This window comes from Myodes glareolus, chromosome X (genome assembly GCF_982192425.1).
Source record: "Myodes glareolus chromosome X, mMyoGla1.1, whole genome shotgun sequence".
NCBI lineage: Eukaryota > Metazoa > Chordata > Mammalia > Rodentia > Cricetidae > Myodes > Myodes glareolus.
Window position 1 is genome coordinate 19,008,529 of NC_142053.1, and position 21,101 is coordinate 19,029,629.

Consider the following 21,101-nt stretch of genomic DNA (forward strand, 5'->3'; position numbering starts at 1 on the left):
GACTTGCAAGACATGTACCTTGACCCCCATGAGTCATCTTGCTGGTCCTCTAATATCTTTAAGAACCATTCTCACATTTTTATCCCAGGTATATGTGCATGTGCACATATTATATTATATATGCATATTTCAGATGTGAAAAACACAGTTTGAGTGATGATTATTATACTTTCTTACCTTTTAATTCAAATTTTGCCTATGAGAAATTGAGTCTAGATACAGGTTAAGAAGCAGTGGTTCATGATGGCAGTAGCTCTAGCAAAGGATCAGTAAGTACCCTGTAAGATAACCATCGAAGTCCTTTTTAGGCTATTCAGGCAAAGAAGAAAGGAGTACCTCGGGTAAGAATGGAAGGATTGATACTTGGACTGACAAAGACATCTTGCAGTATTTAGGAGTGTGCAGTGGACTGAATGGGTCCCTCTCAAGTTTATTTGTTGAAATCTTACCCCCATTGTGATACAATTAGGAATTAGGACCATTTGGAAATGATTAGGTCATGATTGTGAGGCCTTCATGAATTGTATAAGTACCGTGTATAAAAGGAAGCGCAGAGAGCTGTCATCCACATTCTGTCTCACCAGGATAGCACAGGGAGCTAGTAGTCGGAAACCTGGGAGAGGGCCCCCAGCAAAGCCTGATCATGTTGGCCTCCTGATTTGTGATTTCCAGCCTCCAACACTGGGAAAATCCTAAGTCACTCAGTCTATTTTAAATTTTACTTTATTTTGGCAATCTTCTCTTAACACAGGGGTCATTGTATTCAGATTCCCTGGAATGCAACTGTAGATTTCTATTTTAATTTTCAGTATCCCATTTCTTCCAGTAACGTGACATTAAGAATCTCCATAAGCCTGTAAATTTAATTTGCATTTTATTCAGCAATTCACAGGATTAGACTCTGTGTATATTGTTATTGTTGGTTTGTTGTTGTCTTTCATGGAGAATAGAGGATGCGCCAGACCTCAGGGTTGGCGATGCTGCTGTTCAGTCTGATAAATTAAATACAATGGATTTTATTGGGCTCCAAAGTAGCAGGGACCAGGTGACAGCACTAAAGTGCTAAATTATAGTTACATATTAGGCACAATGCCCATATGACTGACCCACAATGGGCAGCACAGGCAAAGTGAATTTTATGGTGGCATCACTCATATACACTTTTGGTACTAGAAGATCAATCATGGTATTTCGAGGCATGAAATAGATAAGAAGTCTGCTCAATTTTTGTTTATCTCTATAAATAGAAAAACTCTCAAACAAATGAAAGAAAAGCTCCATTGGACCATTGCAAAAGGGCATCTCAGCCTATGAACGAACTTCCAGACTTGAGCCAGTTTGCAGACCCAGAACCTTTTGAATAAAGGGATGACATGTTTCTCCAAGGAAGAACTTTGATTTAAAAAAAAAAATACCCAGGAGTTTTACTGTTAATCTTTCTCCAGTATTTCTCCAGCAGAATTTATAGCCTATTTATAATGTACAAGGGTAACTTGCACACTGGGGGGGGGCAGTGATATTGAGAACAATATAAATTTTAACAGCTTAGCTCAAGAAGATTTAGAGCGGAAAAATGATAAAAAGTGTCCTAGAGATCATTCTTTTTTTTTAAAGTTTCCAAATGTTTTATTCATGGAATTAACAGATATGTATTTATATACATTTAGCATAGAATTAAGAAGAGAAGTTTTATAACGATTTTTCATCTACAATTTTGAAGAACTGTCAGTTATTCAGCTTTCTGTTACTGTGTCAATGTCTATAATCTTTTTCCTTTTTATTGATTTTATTGAGCTCTACAATTTTCTCTGCTCCTCTCCCTTCCTTTTACCTCCCCTTCTACCCTCTCCCATGGTCCCCATGATCCCAATTTACTCAGGAGATCTTGTCTTTTTCTACTTGTCATGTAGATTAGATCCATGTATATCTTTCTTAGAGTCCTCATTGTTGTCTAGGTTCTCTCTGGGATTGATTTATGAGCTGATTTTCTTTGCTTTATGTTTAAAAACCACTTATGAGTGAGTACATATGATAATTGTCTTTCTGAGTCTGAGTTACCTCACTCAAAATGATGTTTTCTAGCTCCATCCATTTTCCTGCAAAATTTAAGATGTCATTATTTTTCTCTACTGTGTAGTACTCCATTGTGTAAATGTACCACATTTTCCTTATCCATTCTTCAATGAGAGACATTTAGGTTGTTTCCAGGTTCTGGCTATGACAAACAATGATACTATGAACATAGTTGAGCACATTTCCTTGTGGTACAATTGAGCATCCTTTGGCTATATACACAAAAGTGGTATTGCTGGGTCTGAGGAAGGTTGTTTCCTAATTTTCTGAGAAATTTCCATACAGATATCCAAAGGGGCTGCACCAGCTTGCACCAGCTTGCACTCCCACCAGCAATGAAGGAACGTTTCCTTTACCCTACAATCTCTCCAGCATAAGTTGTCATCATTGTTTTTGATCTTGGCCATTCTTATAGGTGTAAGATGGAATCTCAGAGTTATTTTGATTTGCATTTTTCTGAAGACTAAGGATGTTGGGCATTTCCTTAAGTGTCTTTCAGCCATTTTAGATTCCTCTGTTGAGTGTTCTCTGCTTAGGTCTGTAGTCCATTTTTTATTGAATTATGTGTTCTTTTGGTGTCCAATTTCCTGAGTTGTTTGTATATTTTGGAGATCAGTCCTCTGTCCGATGTGGGGTTGGTGAAGATCTTTTTCCATTCTGTAGGATGTTGTTTTGTCTTGTTGACTGTGTCCTTTGCTTTACAGAAGCTTTTCAGTTTCAGGAGGTCTCATTTATTAATTGTTTCTCTCAGTGTCTGTGCTACTGGGATTATATTTAGGAAGTGATAGCCTGGGCCAATGGGTTCAAGTGTACTTCCCACATTCCTAGAGATCATTCTTGTGATATTTTGGCAAAGAACGTGGTTGCTCTTGGCCCTTGTTCCAAAAATCTACCTGAGACCAAATTGAGAGGTTTTGGATGCACGGCAATGGCAGAGGAGACTCCAAGAATATTGACTGTGTCACATGGGGGTCATCAGTGGTCACTCTTCTGCATATCTACAATGGAAAGGAGTAAGGTGCACAAACAAAACCGCAAAATATACAGCCTGAAGAAAATGGGGCACAGAGAGAGAGAGAGAGAGAGAGAGAGAGAGAGAGAGAGAGAGGACCTGGTATGGGCTTTTAAAACCTCCAAGACAATCCCCAATGGCATACTTCCCTCAACAAGGTTACACCCACTCTAATATGGCCCCACCTCCTAATCCTCCTAATCCTTCCCAAACAGTTCTACTCCCTGGTGACCAAGCATTAAAACATATGACTCTATGGGGACCATTCTTATTTAAACCACCACAGAGGACAACTTGGGGACACCAGTTCTCTCTTTCCACCATGTCAGGACTTAACTCATGTTCTCAGGCTTGACAACAATCACCCTTCCTCACTGAGTCATCTTGCCCACCATGATAATTTTTTTAAAAGATTCTTATGGATCTTTTAGTAACAATTTCCTATTTCCTTTGTACTCATCAAGATGACTGTCCAGTGCTTTTTTTCCTGGTGGGCTGGCCCAAACTTTCATTTTCAGTCATTAAAAATCTCAAAAGAATCATTTGGAACTGGTATTCTGGACATAGATGGTATTCTATGGGAGGTCCAACACCACAGCCAGCAAAACCCAGTGCAGTAGAGACCCCTCCGGTGTGTGCTCATCAAATCTGGATGGGAGCAGAACTTCTCAGTACCCTAGAGGATGGCATCCTTCCTTTATTCTTTCCTTTCACATGCATGAGGGTTCTTTGAAGTCAGCTAGTTCAAGTCTCCTCTGCTATTTTTGAAGATGGGGAGTGTGCCTTCAAACTTAAGTATCTATGTCAAAGTTGGGTTCTTTCTTGATTAATCCTTCCCAGACCCAGATGATCATGAATCCTTAGGGACGTTCCTCAGCTACCCAGTGGCAATTGCGTGAAGTTTCTCCTTGGGAGGAGCTGAAAAGAGGGGGCAGAATGTAGAACATTTGAGTGCTTTTCTGACCTCTGCTTATGGGTCTGGGTTACATGTGTGGTGGAGAGGGGAAGATGATGGTGGAAGGGGGATAGAGAGATCAGAGGGATATAGGACCTGAGTTTGAATCTCCAGGACACACATAAAAAGCTGACACAGTTGCAGGTGACTGTAACCCCTAAATTACAATTGCTTGAGAGCAGGAGGAAGGAGGGAAATGTGAGAATATAAGGGGAAGGAGGTGCGAAGGAGGGATTGTGACAGAAGGGGAGGGGACAAGGCAAAAGTGAGGAGGGAAAGAGAAAAGGAGGTGGGAGAAGGGAATAGTAAAGGACATCTCAAGCCCCCCTGTACCCCACATTAGTATGGAGATGTGTGTGTGTAAGATTATAATCCACACTGGGAAGGGAGGTTGAGGCAGGAGAATTGCAAGTTCAAGGCCCACCTAGGCTACATAGCAAATTCACACCAGCCTAGTGAGACCTGTCACAGTAGGAGAACAACAAATGTAGGCGGTACCGGAAGGCCTGAACTTTCCTGTGTTTACAGCTGGGCCTGACTTTCAGTTTCCTAAAAGGACAATGAGGGAGGCAGCCCATACTAGGCCTGAGCCAGTCCCCACAGTACTCAAGGCAGTGACCAAAAAAGACAGTTCCTGTAATCTCCCTAAAACATACCCTGCATTGTTCAAGTATGTCCCACAAATGGTAAAACTACAATGACAGTTATTTAAAACTGTACTAATGTAGCTACAGCCTGCTTAACCAATCATGTTTGTGATGACCTATCTGTCCCTAGAATCCCCCTAGCTGAACTTAAAAGGGGCTTGTGTGCTCCTTTTGGGGTTGCTGTTTTGTACAAGTGGTAGCCCCACTTGCTGGAATAAATGCTGTTTGTCTTTGCATAGTGTTGGCGTCTGGGGCCTTCCTTCAGTGATTCTTGGACCCAAGATGGAAGAAGAGCACTGGGTCTAGAAAGCTGTTCTCTGGCCTCCACAAGCATCCCGTGGCACACAAGCACCCAGAGTGTCTCTCTGACTCTGTCTTGGTCTCTCTCCCACAATACAAACAACAATATAGGTGTTATTTTACATCTCCCATGAAGCGGGAGTCAAGGCCAAATTTTTTCTCCTCTCTGTGAAATAGATAACCCCGGTGCCACAAAAAGATTAGCTTTCCACGCTGCTTCCCAGACTCTCTGTTCTGTCTCACTGCTGTTTGTTCATGCTCCAGTGTTTACTCGCTTTGCTTTGGACCCTGCACCCGCTATCCCGCAGTGTGTCTTCTGATTTACTTGAGGACTGTTCAGATGATGCAGACTTCATATCTGTACTCATTTTATTATCAGGTTGCCATTTTTCAAAACAAATGAACATAGTAGGATTTTGAACAAGATTATCACCTTGCTGGAAGGAAATTCCACTAAGAAGGTGGTTTCTGCTTTATTGTTTGTTTTTAAGATGGGATTTTGTGGTGTATGCTGTGCCAGCGCAGCCTGGATACCGAGACTGGTTGGGGAGGGTGCTGGGATTGAGACATGAAGGCATGAAGTCTTCTTTTCAGGTGGAAGAACAGCAACCTTTATTTTTCCCCAGCTAAAGCCTTTTATACTGTGAAGCTTCTGCGGAAACCCACCAGCCAGAAAGAACACAAAGGTCCTTGTCAATTATAGACCACAAGGAAGTTCTGCTGTCGGTCAGGGGAGTGAAGGCAGCTAGATCACAACAGGTATAACCTTGGTAGCCTGGAACTCATTTGTAGACACAGGAACTCATTTGTAGACACAGCAAGCCTTGAACTCTCAGAAACCCACCTGCCTCTGAGATTTGCACGACCACACCTATCTATGTGATGAATTGTAATAACAAGACATTTATTGCAGTCTCTAAATTCTCTAAATGTGGTTTATACTTTCTATGGATTGCATTAGAACATCTGTCATTATATTCCTAAGTATTAAAGGCTTAGGGCACACTTCATTGCTACTTTGAATTTTATTTACTAATTATTTGTGCTTACTATACAGAAATACAGGTGGCTTGTCATGCTTATCCCTCAGTCCAGAAACTTGGTTACTGTCACTTAAGAACTGCAATGGTTTTAATTTGTTATATTTCATATTTTTGTGTCTGTCCACATATGCCAGAAGAAGGAACCAGATGTCCTGGAGCTGGAGTTATAAGTGATTGTGAGTGACCAAATGTGGGTCCTCTACATGAGAGGCAAGCGTCCTTAACCACTGAGCCATTCACTCTAGCCCTGGTTTTATATAAGTTTATCTTATTTTTAATTATGTATCTTGTGGGTATGTGTGTGTAAGTGCAGTTTCCCACAGAGGCCAGAAGATCCCCTTGGCGCTGGAGTTACAGGTGGTTGTGAACACCTAATGTAGGTGCTGGGGATTGAACTGGGTCCTCTAGAAAAGAAGTAGATACTCTTTACTGCTGAGCCATCTCTTCAGCCCCTGGTTTTATATCACTTTTGAAAAATTAATTTTTGGGGGGTTTATTTCTTCTATGTGCATTGGTGACTTTTTGTTACCTGCAAGCATGTCTGTCTGTGTGAGGGTGTCAGATCCCCTGGAACTGGAGTAACAGACAGTTCTGAGCTGCCATGTGGCTGGTGGGAATTGAACCCATGTCCTCTGCAAGACTTAACTTAAAATCTTAACTGCTGATCCCTCTCTCTAGCCCTGGGTTTATATCACTTTGCATGCTCTCTCCATATAGAAATGTCACTTGTAATGACACTTGCACTTGTTCCTTTCAGCTGTTGTGTTTGCACATTTCCCTGGCCTGCCACAGTATCAAGAGCTCTAACACTTTGTTGGGTGTTGTGATCTAACTGCCCTCACTCCCCCTGACCAACAGTGGAACTTCCTTGTGATAATTGACAAGGATGTTTGTGTTCTTTCTGGCCGGCAGGTTTCCACAAAAGCAGTAAAGGTATAAAAGGTATAAAAGGCTTTAGCTCGGGCAAAATAAAGGTTGCTGTTCTTCCACCTAAAAAGAAGCCTTCATGTCTCAGTCCCGGCACCCCCCACCTGCACTTGCCTGGCAGTTGGGTAGAGTATTCATTCGTCCTTGAGTTGTTTAAAGATTTTAGGCAGAAAATGCTTGCTATTTTTGAGTGAATTTTGACATTGTCACAGAGTAGGGGTTTTTGTTTGTTTTGTAGACACACTGTATTTTTTATTTATTTGGTTGGTTGGTTTTTTTCAGGCAGGGAGAGGTTTGAGATCATTTCTCTATCCAGTTCTGGTTGTCCTGGAGTCCACTATAAAACTCAGGCTGGTCTCAAACTCATAGAGATCCAATTACGTCTGCCTCCCAAGCGTCGGGATTAAAGGCAGACACCACCATGCCCTGTCTACACTTTATTGTTTATTAATTGTTACGTTGACTGCATCATAATAATGGGTGTCATCCAGATCTCATCCTCATGTGTCACTGCATGTGCTCGTGGTCACCTGGCCATCCCTCTCCCCTCTCCCTTTACCCGCTCTGCTCCTGCACTGAGCCTGCTGCTGCGCCCTGTTGTATATATATATAGTTCCAAATCTTGAAAACACAGGCTATTTTGTCTTCTGTTGAAACACTTCAATAGCTTACCACAATTATTTTGTATTCTGAGTTGCTGATCCTTTCAAATAACAAAGAGAATTTGAACTTAAAATGACCAGCTAGTTCCCTGACCTTTCCCTGTGCTTAATGTTGATTGAGGTTCAAGCAGTTTTGCTTTTCTGCATTGAACTGTACCATGACATGCTGCATGGCTTGGTTTTTTTCTTGATAATCTTTATTTAAGGTATTTGTCTCAGGGCCAGCAAGATGGTTCAAGGAGTAAAGGTTCCTTTCACCAAGCCTGATGACCTTATTTCAATCTTTGGTACCCATGTGGTGAAATCCACAAGTTGTCCTCTTGACCTTCACCCTTGCACCATGGCACATGCACACGCACACACACACACACACACACACACGCACGCACACGCACACGCGCGCGCACACACACACACACTTTAAAACAGATCTTTGTTTCTGTTCTCAGGAGAGCCTTCCTCGTAGTTGTCCTCTCTTCTAATGAACATCTTGTAGGTTGGCATCACCTTCTGTTGACTTCACAAAATGAGCTAGAAACTTGTCTGCTTTCTTCTGTTTTATGAAATTATTTGTGTAGCACATTTTTTCACCCAAATGTTTAGAAGACTCTGTACCAGAAGCCTCTGGAAACAAAGGTTTCAATTTTTGTCCTGATGAATCTTTCCAGATACCAAAACATTCAGAGTCTCTGTTTCATGGGAATTTTCTTGCATTCTATTTTATCTCCGTTTTAAGCCTAAGTGAAGTTTTTCATAAATTTTTGCTCCTCCCACTTCAGCACTTCTGTTCCCATGGTATATATTCTTTCACTTCATTTTGCTTTGCTTTCGAGTCCGGGTGTCACTCCATAACCTCGACTGACTTCAGTCTTGGAGCAATCCTCCCTCGGGCTCCGAACACTGGGTTCCACGCATCATCCGAGCCACCAGCTTGGGTCCCATCTCTTCTATCTGGTAATTATTCTTTGCTGCTCGTCAGCTGGATGCCATTGCTTCTTTTTTGTCCCTGGCCTTAGTGAGATCATTTTTGAAAGGTCGTTGCCTTTGTCCATGTCTTGAGGGGTTCTTCCTGTTTGCCTGTAGCAGTCACAGTGTTTCAGGTCAGAATTTAATCCAGAGTTTCTGTCTTTCTGTCTAGTTTGAGTCTTGTACATGTCAAGCACCACTTGGTGAGGAAGCTTTCATTTCTCCATTTATGTATCTTGGCACCTTTGTTGAGAAATAGTTGTATTTATTTGTCTTATTTCTTGGGTTCTCTGTTCTGTTTCATTGTTCTCTCTTCCCCTCCTTTCTTCTCTCCTTTCTCTGTTTGTCTCTTTCTCTTGATTTCTTTCCCTCTCCTCGCCTATCTTACCCCCCCTTCTCTCTCTCTCTCTCTCTCTCTCTCTCTCTCTCTCTCTCCATCTGGATGTCAATACAGGCTGTAGTATAATTTCAATTTAGGGATTGTGTTGCCTCCAGCATTGTACTTGTTTAATCAGGATTGATATTATTATTTGTTCGTGATTTTTGTACTTTCATCTAGACTTTTTTATAGTTCTTTTTAGTTTTGTGAATGATGCCACTGAAATTTTGATGGGGATGGCATTGAACCTATACATCATTTTAGGTAACATGGCAACTTTATCAACATACCCACGGGCTTGAGAAGTCTTTCCATCTTTTAGCCTTTCCTTAAATTTATTTTTCAGACTTTTACAGCTTTCATGGTAGAGCTCTGTTCTTTATTTGGTGAGGTTTATTCCCAGGTGTATATGGAGGCCATTGAAGTGAAATTGTTCCCTTGACTTCAATTTCACTCTGTTATCGGCGTGTAGCAGAGCTACTTATTCTGAATTAGGATTTCGGGCATTGCTACTTCCTTAAAGTCACATTAAATGTGTGAAGTTAGAGGACAGCTTGTGGGAGTTGGCTCTCTCCTTTCACCACAATGACCTTGTATTAGTTACGTCATGCTGCAGTCCCAGAAAGAACCCAGCATGAGCATGGCTTGCGGTCATTTTACTGTGTTGTCAAGTTAGGCTTCCAGATGTTGAGAAGTTTGGTTCCTCTGTTGTTTTCTTACTCTGTGTTGCTATCCAGGTGATACTGGATCACAGAACACATTGGCATGGGCACTTCCCTTTCTAGTTTATGTAGCAATTTAAGAGGCACTGATGGTAGCTCTCCCAAGATCTGGGAGAATTCAACCATGGGTGCAGTGAGTCTTGGCTTTTCTTTGCCGAGAGACTTTTTGTTATCGCTTTACCCTCGTTGCTTGTCATCTATCTGTTTACGTTGTTTTAAGTGCCCATTATGTGTCCACAAACTTAACCATTCTTTTTAGATTTTCTAATTTATTGGTCTATAAATTAGATCCATTGACTGAATTCTACTGTGAGGCACAATCTGTCCTGAAAATCGAAATAAACATCTTTTTAAGCATTTACTTGTGAGTGTGTGTACAAACGCAGTGTACATATGCTATGGAGTATGTGTGAAGGTCAGAGGACAATGGCGGGTTCTGCCAGGAGATTGAAATGAGGTCATCAGACTTGGCAGCAAGCATCTTTACCCCTTGACCATCTTGCTGGCCCTGAGACAAACATCTTTTGGGGTTTGGGGTTTGTTATTTTGTAGTTGTTGTTGTTGTTTGTCTTGGTTTGCTTTTTTTGTTGGTTTTTTTTTTTTTTGAGTCAAGTTTCTCTGTGTAGCTCTGGCTGTCCTGGAACTCGCTTTGTAGACCAGACTGGCCTCGAAATCACAGAGATTCCCCTGTTCTGCCTCCCGAATGCTGGGATTAAAGGTTTCTGCCACCACCAGCCTGCTGACAAACATCTTAAATAAGCGATTAGTAAGCAAAATCCAAGGGTGGGTGGAAAGCACGCAGCATGTCATGGTACAGTTCCGTGCAGAAGGGCAAGGCTGCTTTAACCTCAATCAACTTCAAGCGCAGGAAAGGGTTAGGGAAGTAGCTGGTCATTTAAAAGATGCCTTAACCTTCACCTTAACCTTCAAATCCTCTTCAGGACTTGAAAGCAACCGAGAATACAGAGCAACTTCTGTAACCCACTGAATGTTTCGACAGGAGACAAAACAGCCTGTTTTCTCTCATATGACAGTCTACACTTAGCAGTATGAATACATAGTATGGGATCCGTGGTTGAATTCTATCAGATCTGGAAAGAACCAGCATCAGTGTTCCTTGAACTGTTACGTAAACTCCTCCGAAGTTCACTCTCATTTCTAGCCATGACCTTTTAAACTCCTCTGGTTTGTTCATTTAGGTCTCTTTCTCTTTTTTATATTTATTTATTTATTATGCATACAATATTCTGTCTGTGTGTATGTCTGCAGGACAGAAGAGGGCACCAGACCTCATTACAGATGGTTGTGCGCCACCATGAGATTGCTGGGAATTGAACTCAGGACCTTTGGAAGAGCAGGCAATGCTCTTAACTGCTGAGCCATTTCTCCAGTCCCATAGGTTTCTTTCATTTGGTTATCTTGGCTCATGGTTTGTCCATCTTATCTTTTCATAAAACTGTTTATTTCACTCATCTTTGCATGTTTTTAAGTCATTAATCTCTGCTTTGTTATTATTTCTTTCCTTCTCTTTTCATGTTTGACTTTTTTATAATTTGTCTAAGATTGGGGATCATCACTAGATTTATTGAAATCTCTCTGGGTTTCATTTTGTGGGGACTCAGGCCTGCATGCTTTTCTCTTTAGAACTGCCTCCGCTGCACCCTGAACATTGGGTTTTCATCATCACCAAACCATAGGGATTTAAAACATCCACTTCCTGCTTTCTTTGCTGATCTGATAAATCGTCAGAAATCTAGTATGTGATCTCTGTTGGCTGGTGTAATTTCAATAGTTCCTTTGTTTGTGCTTTCCTGAGCTTATACCATTATCATTTAATGAGATGCAAGTTTTTAGAGCTAGTAATACTTAGTTTATGAGATAAAATGTCAGTCATCCATTTTGCAGATGGCTCCCTGGGCTGATGGGGAAAGTGTGTACTCGTAGCTGTTGGCTATTTGGTAGAGTCTGGTGAATGGAGCAGCTTTCTTCTGATGTGTGGCGATTTCCTTGCCTGGATGATCTATCAGTTGCTGAGAATGTGATGTTGAAATCATTCCTTCTTCTTGTATTCAGATCTCCCTGATCCTTCCCATTCAGTACCTCTTGATCTATGAAATTGATTGTACCCATGTAGGAAGAGCTTTTACAGAAAATATCTCTTGTCTCAAGAAGTGGAACTTTTTCCGAATCTTGGAACCAAGTTAATACTACATCTTGTGATTATTTAAAACTACATATGTGACCTGCTATTCTAATGTGAAGTCAGGCTCCTTCACTTGATTTTAAGAAAGCAATGTAACCAATATTACTAAGCCCTGGTTTCCCTATGCAATCAGCTTTTACTACCTAAGCTAAATGCATAGTTTTAATATTAAAGTATGTATGCGTTCGTGCCACCAACCAAGGATAGCGTGTGTGTGTATTGTGGGAATCGTGCTGAAAGCAGCTCACCGGTTAAAAGCAAGCTTACATGACAAATGTCCCATAAACGTAGGAAGCAGCATAAGGATCTGGGTTGATAACATCTCTCTGCAGTGTTGAATGTTATTACGGGTCAACTAGGGTCAGTAAAGTAACTTCTTCCCTTGCAAAACTCGGTTAAAGATTACTGTAGAAAAGAATTCCTCATTCCTTCTCCATACCGTGTTTTCTGTGCTATTAAATAAGTACAGAGCCATGCTCTTTGTTAGGGACAGTCAAACTCCATACACACGGCAGACAAACAACAGACAGGCCCCACGTCAGAAACTACAGACAGATAACAGACCCGGGGAGAGAAGTGGGGAACTCAAATCTGGGCTCACTATTGGTCTAAACTACTTCAAGAAGTCTCTTGTTTAATAGCCCAATGCAGTACGGACAAACTCCGCCATTTGCTGTGTGTCTTTACAGTTGTTACATCCTTTGACGAATTGTTCTTTTTATTAAGGGGCAGTGGCCGTCCTCATTTCTCCTTACAGTTTTCATCTTGAAGTCAGCTTTTTCAGCTGAGAGTTTGGCCGCTCTTGTTTGTACATAGATTCTGTTTGCCTGGGAACACAATATTCCATACTTTGACTTTTCGTTTTTTTAATCTTTTTACGACAGTGAGGTGAGTTTCTTGGAGACAGGACACAGTTGAATCTTGGTTTGTTTGTTTTTAAACATTTCTCAATTCTACATATTTTTTGGTGTTTGCACATTTTCATGCGGGTGTGTTCACTTATGCATGCCTGTGCATGTAAAGGCCAGGGAATGACGTCAGGTATCTTCTTCCAGTGCCTTCCACCTTAGTTTTTAAAGGTAGAGTCTCTCAGTGGAGGTGGACCTCACTGGTCAGGCTAGACCAACCAGCCAGCAAGCCCCAGGGACTGTCCTGTTTCTGTCATTCTGACTTCCGGTGCTGGGTTACAGATTAGTGTCTGTGTCTGACCCTTCCTAAGGTGTGCCTGAAGGTTGAGCAGGCGCTTTACAGTCAAGTCGACTCCCCAGCCCTCAGGCTGCGTATTTTCTACGTAGTTAGCGATTATATTTAGAGCGATCACTGCAAGGTAAGTACCACTTTCTTCCTTGTTCTTTGTGAGTTCGCTCAGGTAAAAACGTTTGCCTCTTTTCAAATTGCTGTTTGTCTTTCTACCCTTGTAGTGATTTTTTTTTCTTCCCCACGCTCTCACGCTGCTGTGGATCTTCATCTTCTGTGTGTAATATTCTTTCTTTAGTGTTTTCTTTCAGGATGGCGGAGTGGCGGTGGATCGTTTTAGTTCAAGCTGCTCCTGAAAGAACTTCATTTCTCCTCGAATTTCAAAGGAGAAATCTATCTACTGAACGTAGTAAGCTGGGTTGAAAACTACTGACTTTCAGAGTTTAAAATGTATCAGCCTGTGGTAATCGTCCATTCGAGATCGTGCGAAGAAAGTCTTCCTTATCCCCGCGGCTTTGCCTTTCTTCCTAACGCGGTGCTTCTGTCCTGAGACTTCCAGTATTTGTTCTTTGTTCCGCTCCCTCCACAGTAGAACCATTACATGACAGGGAGCGGTGCATCTCTGATCACATTTAATTGCAATTTCTCCTTTCCTTGCATAGGTATATTTTTCCTAGATTCGGGGAATTTTCTGCTGGATTTCCATGACTTTATGCGGTTACACTGTAACTTGGTTCCTTCTTTTAAGCCGAAATTTTAGAGAATTGGTCTCTTCAACATGTCCCAGTGTTCCTGAAAGTTGTGGTCATGATTGCTGTGGGTTTTTTTTTTCTGTAGTTTGTTTTCTGTTTTCTGCTATGTGAAAGTAATAATTCCTCAAGCTTGTCTTTAATTCCTGATTATTTTTTCTTTTTTGCTTAGTCTACAGCAGTGGTTCTCAACCTTCCTAACTCTGTGACCCGTTAATACAGTTCCTAATGTGTGGTGACCCCCAACAATAAAGTTATCTTCATTGCTACTTCATTACTGTTAATTGTGCTACTGATAAGAATCATAATGCAAATATTTGTGTTTTCCAGTGGTCTTAGGAGACTCCCGTGGAAGAGTGGTTCAGGTCGCGATCCGCAGCCTGAGAAACACTGCTCTAGACACTTCCTCTTTTGTGTGATGCATTTTTTTTCAGTGTTTCTGCTCGATTTGATCTCCCCGGGATCTCTATTTTAATTGCCATTTTTTTCCCATCTACTTCACGAATCTACTTCTTTCTTCAGCTTCTTATTTGCTTCTTTAAGCTTAGGGATAATTTCTAAAACTGTACCATTGAATTCTTTGTCATTTCAAACATTTTGGTATTTTCAGATTTGGCCACATTTGCTTTTTCACAATTCTCGGATTTCTTTGTTTTCCTGACTCTTCTTAGTGTGGAATAACCTGGAGGAAACTTTTTAGCCCACCTTATCCCAGAAGCCTTTTAAATAAATATAATGAAATGCTTATAATGTATATATTATATATTCCTTTTTTCTTTTTTCTTTTTTTCTTCTCTCCCTTGTTCTTCTTCTTCTTCTTCTTCTTCTTCTTCTTCTTCTTCTTCTTCTTCTTCTTCTTCTTCTTCTTCTTCTTCTTCTTCTTCTTCTTCTTCTTCTTCTTTTTTGGAAAGGTCTCTCTATGTAGCCCCAGCTATCTTGGAACTCACAATGTAGACCAAGCTGTCCTGGAACTCACAAAGACCCTCTTGCTTCTGCTGAGCTCTGGGATTAAAGGCATGTGCCGCCACACTCGGGGAATATTATACCTTCATTGCTGTTTTCTAGGGCAAGGAGCCTGACAAAAAGGAGCATCACACAATGCTTAAACAGAAAATTAGCCCTATTGGAGAAGGAGAAGCCATGGGCCCATCACCAAAGAAAAGGAACACTGTGGACATGGCGCCAAATCAACCCCTTGAAGCTTCCGCTAGTGCGAAGGGAGAAGGTAAATATATCAAAGTTGGATGGACAGATATGAGCATATTTACACCTCGCAGGAAACATGTGGAATGATGGAAGTGATGGGAGTTGCCATAGAGAGAGCAACAGGTCCAAACAGCTCCTTGCACCTAGTGTAAGACAAGCTCTTAGAGGGGGCAGATGCCCTTTCCACCTGGCTGGGCTTCTTCCTCACCTGCCTTCTCCTTTTCTCCACATTACAATGCCGGGGCGGGGGGTCAACATCACAAAAACTGTTGTGGGCATCAATAGTCTGCGATGACACTGACATTCATTCTCAGCAGCTTTTGGTATAAACAGCCACCCCTTTATTACTGACAACTTTCTGGGTTTTCTTATTTTATTTTGTGTGTGGGGGTGTTTTGCCTGCATGTGTATCTATGCTCAACTTGTGTACCTGTTATCCAAAAGAGCTAGAAGAGGCCATGGGATCCCCTGGGACTGGAGTTGCAAATGGTTGGGAGAGACCACGTGAGCATTGGGACTCAAATCTGGGTCCTCTGGAAGGATAGCCTTCTCCTCAGCCCCAGCTTCCTAAGGTGTCTTGTTCTCCATGATCCGTTTCTTACTGGTGAAGCCTTATCGCTGGCTTTTCTTCCCTTTATTTTCTTGTCTTGATTGATCATGTGATATTTCCTAACTCAGGCCATGTAAGTCTTCATTCTAGCTCACACTGTCACAGAGCAGACAGGTAGTTTCTGCTCGGTCTCCCTCCCATCTGTACCACTTCCTGACAACGGCTCTCAACCCTGCAGCCAGGGTGAGGATTGTCAGTAGGTAAATATAGTAGGCCACATTCATGCTGAGACAAAAAATTCTGTGTTCCCAAGCATGCAAGATACAATCTGACTACTGTCCCTCACCCATCAGGCCCTGCATCCCCCATTCCCACCATCTTACAGTTATCTGGACCCCAGCAGCCACCCTCAGAGTTTATGTCTTTTGTTTACTACACAGTGCCTACATTCCCTTCCCCGGCTTACACTACACACCACACCTTTTTTTTCCACATCTACACGGGCTACCTCTGTCTCCTCCTCTGTTCTGCTCAGAGGACCCCTCACATAGGGAGCACCAACCTGGTGACCCTCACATAGGGAGCACCAACCTGGTGACCCTGTGAGCACCCTTGGCTGCTTTCTCTCACATTTCTGTCGGCTTCTTCTCCAACATGAGAACAGTGTAGCTCCTTTCAGTGTCTCCATGACATGGAGAATTCCACAGGAGCAGGGGACGCTCCTGTCTTCCACGTTCGCTGATGACCCCGGAAGGTGCTGGACACATCAGAACATGAGTAAATGACACAGACATGACAGAGGGAGAGGGAGAAGAACTCACCTTGGCACGAAGGGGAAAAGTCACCTTCAGATGTGGATTTTTAGTGAAGGTGTACACCTAACATTTTGACATCTGTGACCTCTTTAGCTTTTCAACTTGTAAAGTATATCAGTGTTACACTAAGCTAGGAGCACCAGGGATCTACGTTGCTTCTTCCCTGTCCTGCCCAGCTAGTTTGTATGTATTTTCTTGGAGCTACAGGTATGAGGTGGTGTTCCTCTATGCTGCACCTGGGGTCAGTTTGTCATGGCTGAGATTTTTCTCTGGTGTACTCGCCTCCTCTGAAATAATTTTAGACCCCGAGGAGCACAGAGATGATGCCTGTGTGGAGCCACTGAGGTCACTTAGGTCACAGCTTGTTTCGTCACTTTGCTTTCCAGGAGCTCCTGTCAACCAGGAAGCCCAAGAGGGGGTGATGGAGGGTCATTCCAAGTCCCCTGAAGTCTACCCGCAAGAATGTGATGAAGCGCAGCGTAAGCCTGCGGCGGGAGATGCCACTCTCCCTGGTCCGCAAGATTCTCTGCCTGATGACACGCTTCATCACGAAGATGATGATAACGTCGCAGGTGCAGGGGCAAGTGCCGACCAAGACAACTCTGAAAGCGCTGAAGATGACACAGAAATAACTTCTGTGGAAATTTCCCACTTCATTGTGAACCCAGTGGATCCAGAAGTAATTAATTATGGAATAAAACATGCCCTGATGTCGGAAATCCGACGCTATGGACGACGTAAGTACTCAAAGAATGGCTAGCAACAGAGACAAGGTACATGCCTCCAGTTGTATGATTAGAATAACCTAAAACTGCCTCACGAGAGAGAGCCTTTGCCACAACCAAGGTGTTCTACATAACTGAGTAAGATAGCTCAGTAGAATCCATCTTGCATTTGCAATGTTGCTTGGTTAGTGCTCGTAACAATTGCATCCGTATCTGTGCATAGGCATTTAGAACACACACACACCATTGAACATCTGTGACCATGAAGCTTATTACTGAGGTACACACAGATTCACCAAGACCCAGTTCTCTTCTGTGAAATATTGACATCTTCTTGTATTCTCTACAGAATATGGAAGGATTTTCAAGCTGCTGGATGAAGTGCGGGGACCCCTGGAGATCCGTTTGCATTTTGTTAAGTTCGCCATCAAGGAAGCAGCAAGGTGGGTGCCCAGAGGGACCACACATCTTAAAGCTGTTGGCTCCCTGCAGTGGTTGGCTGAGGGGTGGAGAACAGCGCCTACTGTGAGGTGCTCAGTCCCTGGCCCCTACTTTATAGTTCAGGCTGATGACATAGATGTTTAGATTGATGTCACCGGTATTCAGCACATCCTTCCAGGCCTACCCAACCCTCCTTTGTCACGGTAGTCTTGAGTTGGGCACTGATCCTCAGTAGACACCTTTCCTATTGGCTAGAACACGCGGTACCCAGGAGGTACTGACTATTTTTTCCTACAGACGGTGAGCTCCTGTTTTGGATCACACAGCACTTCCTCCTGCACAGGTTCTTTGGGTATCTCTTTTTACATGATACGTATGTTTATTTTCAGGTTTAAAAGACACCACCTAATATATTATCTCGAGAAGTTACTGGAAAAAATGATGTCAGACAGCACCATCAGGAACATCGATCTAAACTCAAGCACCTGATCCTGTTTTTACAATGATCAGCAATATGCGGCACTATTTGCCCTGAATGTAGCAAGGGGATGCTGAAGCCTCCTTGCATGTGCTATCTAAGAGAATTAAAGAAAGCTGTTTTAACCTACTCTTAATAAAAGATGAGCTTTCTGTCTATGCATTTTGTTGAAAGCGTAACTTCTTGCTGGTTTGCGGCTTTTTTCTCTCCCCTCTGCTGGTTGGTGTTATTGTGTCATCAGGGAAATATCATGGCAAGTCTGCATTCTCAGGCAGGTCACCACTGTCAGCTCTGGTATTTACAACTGTCTTCTTCGCCAAGTATTGCTTTGGGGCTTTTTTCTTTATTTTTGTTTTTTGATTGTTTTGTTGTTGTTGTTTGGTTTTCTCAGACAGGGTCTCACTGTATAACTCCGGCTGGCCTGAAACTTGCTATGTAGAACTCACAGAGCTCTGCCTGCCTCTGCCTCCTGAGTACTGAGTTTAAAAGTATGTGCTGATATGCCTGGCATTCCAACCATCTCTTTTTTCCCATTGTCCCGAGATAGCCCCTCAACAGGTTTTGGGGTTTGACTTAGTGAGCTGTCTCCAAGCCTTTTTACTTAACCATCTGGGCTGGGCCGTTCCCTGGCCTGTGTGAACCAAGCCACTGGAAATGTACAACACCTCTAACGACATAACACGGGAGTACTAAGGACTCCACACCTTTCACACCATCCTCCTTAGCCCTTGTAGCACGTTTAAGTATCACGTGATATCAAGTATTACTCCAGAAATTACGGAATCCTCCTCCACATGGCTGTCGATTGAAAAAGATGCAGTTTCCGTAGTGATGAGCTTTTTCCACTTCCACATCCACGGATTAATTTTGGGATCTTCTTGCAAAGATGATTCGGCAGGGTCTAAAACTGTCAAGACGGGAAAGAAGAGTTAGGTGGTTTATCCCTAGGAGTAGCAGGTAGACCTGGATCTTCCCATTACTCCCTTCATCACCAAAGACAGAAATGAGGCCGGGATACAAACTGCTTCATACACTTGGTAGCAAAAGACAGGCTTGCCACCTCCTAGGTCCTGCCTATGGAATTCCACAGGCAGTGGTGCAAGCTAGAAACACAGGCAACTCTTCAAACATGGTCATTTTAGCTAGGAATGTTGGCACAACCTTTCATCTCAGAGTTTGGGAGGCAGAGGCAGGAGGATCAGGTGTTGGGGTTTATCCTTGGCTATAATGCAAGTTTCAAGGCTAACCCAGACTAAATAAGACCCTGCAAAACTATCATTTTACTCCTGTTTCAAACCAGTCAATTTCAGTTACAGCAAACACAATGAAACAGTGCATTTCAAGAGCATGCGCACTGGATGCAGTCTCCCACTTTAAACGACATTGCTGTGTGGAGTACTGTAATGGTCAGGAGGTCATTTTCTAGGTCTATGAGAGCTGGTCTTCTCTTGATACTATGTCTAGGAAAGGAAGTCTGTGCCCTCAACAAACCTCTATGTAATGAAGAACAAATCTGCCCTTCTCCTTTTGGTCATTTTCCAAAACCATTGGCCTGCCTCCTGGAAGCCAAGTACTCACTCTGGGATGTAGTACCCTCTGTGGTCTCGGTCATTTCCCTTGTTGGGGATTTGGGTACTGAGCAGTGCGAATGATCTTGGAAGTTAATCTTCACAGGCTAGCGTGTGGTATCCAACCTGACACCGTGATCACAATGTCATGTCATAGTGTGGAAGCTTTTATTGCCCCAAAGGTTAATGGCTGTGGTCCTAGTAGCTTACAATGCTGTTTTGTCCTGCATACGACCTTAGGAACCTGGACCTGCCACTCACTGTAATGAGCTTGGAAGTAATTTGGGGGGGATCACCAATCGGTCGGGGCTTGACTGAAACCTCAACTTCGGTTTTGTGAGATTCCCAACAGAGCCCCACAGTGCTGTTCATTTACAGATTGTGGTGCTTTAAGCTGTTGGGTGAGAGAAGTTTGTTATGCCGAAGAGAGGAAACTAATAGAGGTGCTGCCTACGTGTTGTTAGTGATTAAAATCACACAGGAATTTTTTCAGTATATTTACTTTCTTGTTTTCCTTATCAACTGGCCACAGAGAACTATTCCTGAAGCCACAGATGCTATACAAGACAAACTTCTTTTTTTCTGGGCCCTATTCCAAACTAGCAGATTCTTGCTCAACATCGCAGCACACAACCCTGAGGTGAAGTGTTGCTGTGTCCCCCTTTTAAAGCTAAAATGTGGGTATTTGTTCATCTTACAAGCACTGTCTCGATATGCCTTAGATTAGGTGATCACCAAAATGTCACTCATTTCAAAGGCCCTGGTTTTGTTTGGGAACGATTTCTCATGCTCTGTTCAGTAAGTGTGCTGCCAGGGTGTCTGGATTGGTTTCCATTTCCGCATCAATGGGAATAATGCCGCCAGTTCAAAGGAATGGGGCTATGCGTTGGTAATCAAGATCCCTAATGACTACTATAGGATGTAAACCTGAGGTAAGAAGTGATACTAGGGGGTGGGAAAATGGCTCTATGAGTAAAATTCTTGCTGCACAGACATGAAGGCCTGAGTTCAAATCCCCAGAACCAACACAAAAACCAGGCCCAGTCATTTACACCAATAATCCCATTGGTGCATCTGTGGAGACAGGAGTATCCCTGGGGCTTTCCGGCTAGCCAACCCAGCTGAATTGACAAGCTCCAGGTCCAGTGAGAGAGGCTGTCTCAAAAACTAAGATGGAAAATGATTGAGGAAGACACACACGCACACACTTATGAACATGTACATACCTCAATATGCTTACATATACAGGCATAAGTATACCTCAATATGCTTGCATACACAAAGTGATGTTACGTTGCCCTTTCAAGTGAAGTCAGTCTTCTCCTTGTGACAGTCAGGTGCCCAGGAATACATTGATTGTGAAAACAAGGAAGTGTCCCAGAGAATCGCATTGGTTCCCGGAGTAATCATCTGATTACAATGACCACCACTGCAGTTATTCTCTGAGATGATGACAGCCTGCATCTTTAATTGCCAATGGCGT

At 42.7% G+C, this 21,101-nt stretch overlaps 1 protein-coding gene across 1 annotated transcript; it reads left to right on the forward strand.

Annotated features, from left to right (window-relative positions):
* Nucleotides 1-8,387: 8,387 nt before the first annotated feature.
* Nucleotides 8,388-18,212, forward strand: LOC125415417 (uncharacterized). Its single transcript, XM_048457645.3, has 5 exons — nt 8,388-8,573; nt 14,901-15,060; nt 16,793-17,143; nt 17,481-17,574; nt 17,962-18,212. The coding sequence occupies exons 2-5, from the start codon at nt 14,934-14,936 to the stop codon at nt 18,059-18,061; spliced, it is 672 nt and encodes a 223-aa protein (XP_048313602.1). The 5' UTR covers nt 8,388-8,573; nt 14,901-14,933; the 3' UTR covers nt 18,062-18,212.
* Nucleotides 18,213-21,101: the final 2,889 nt, after the last annotated feature.

Bases quoted from the DNA above. Each gene is read 5' to 3' on its own strand.
- LOC125415417 (XM_048457645.3), top strand. From the start codon at position 14,934: ATGCTTAAACAGAAAATTAGCCCTATTGGAGAAGGAGAAGCCATGGGC. The intron at 17,144-17,480 runs GTAAGTACTCAA...TATTCTCTACAG, and splicing joins AATCCGACGCTATGGACGAC to AATATGGAAGGATTTTCAAG. The intron at 17,575-17,961 runs GTGGGTGCCCAG...GTTTATTTTCAG, and splicing joins GCCATCAAGGAAGCAGCAAG to GTTTAAAAGACACCACCTAA.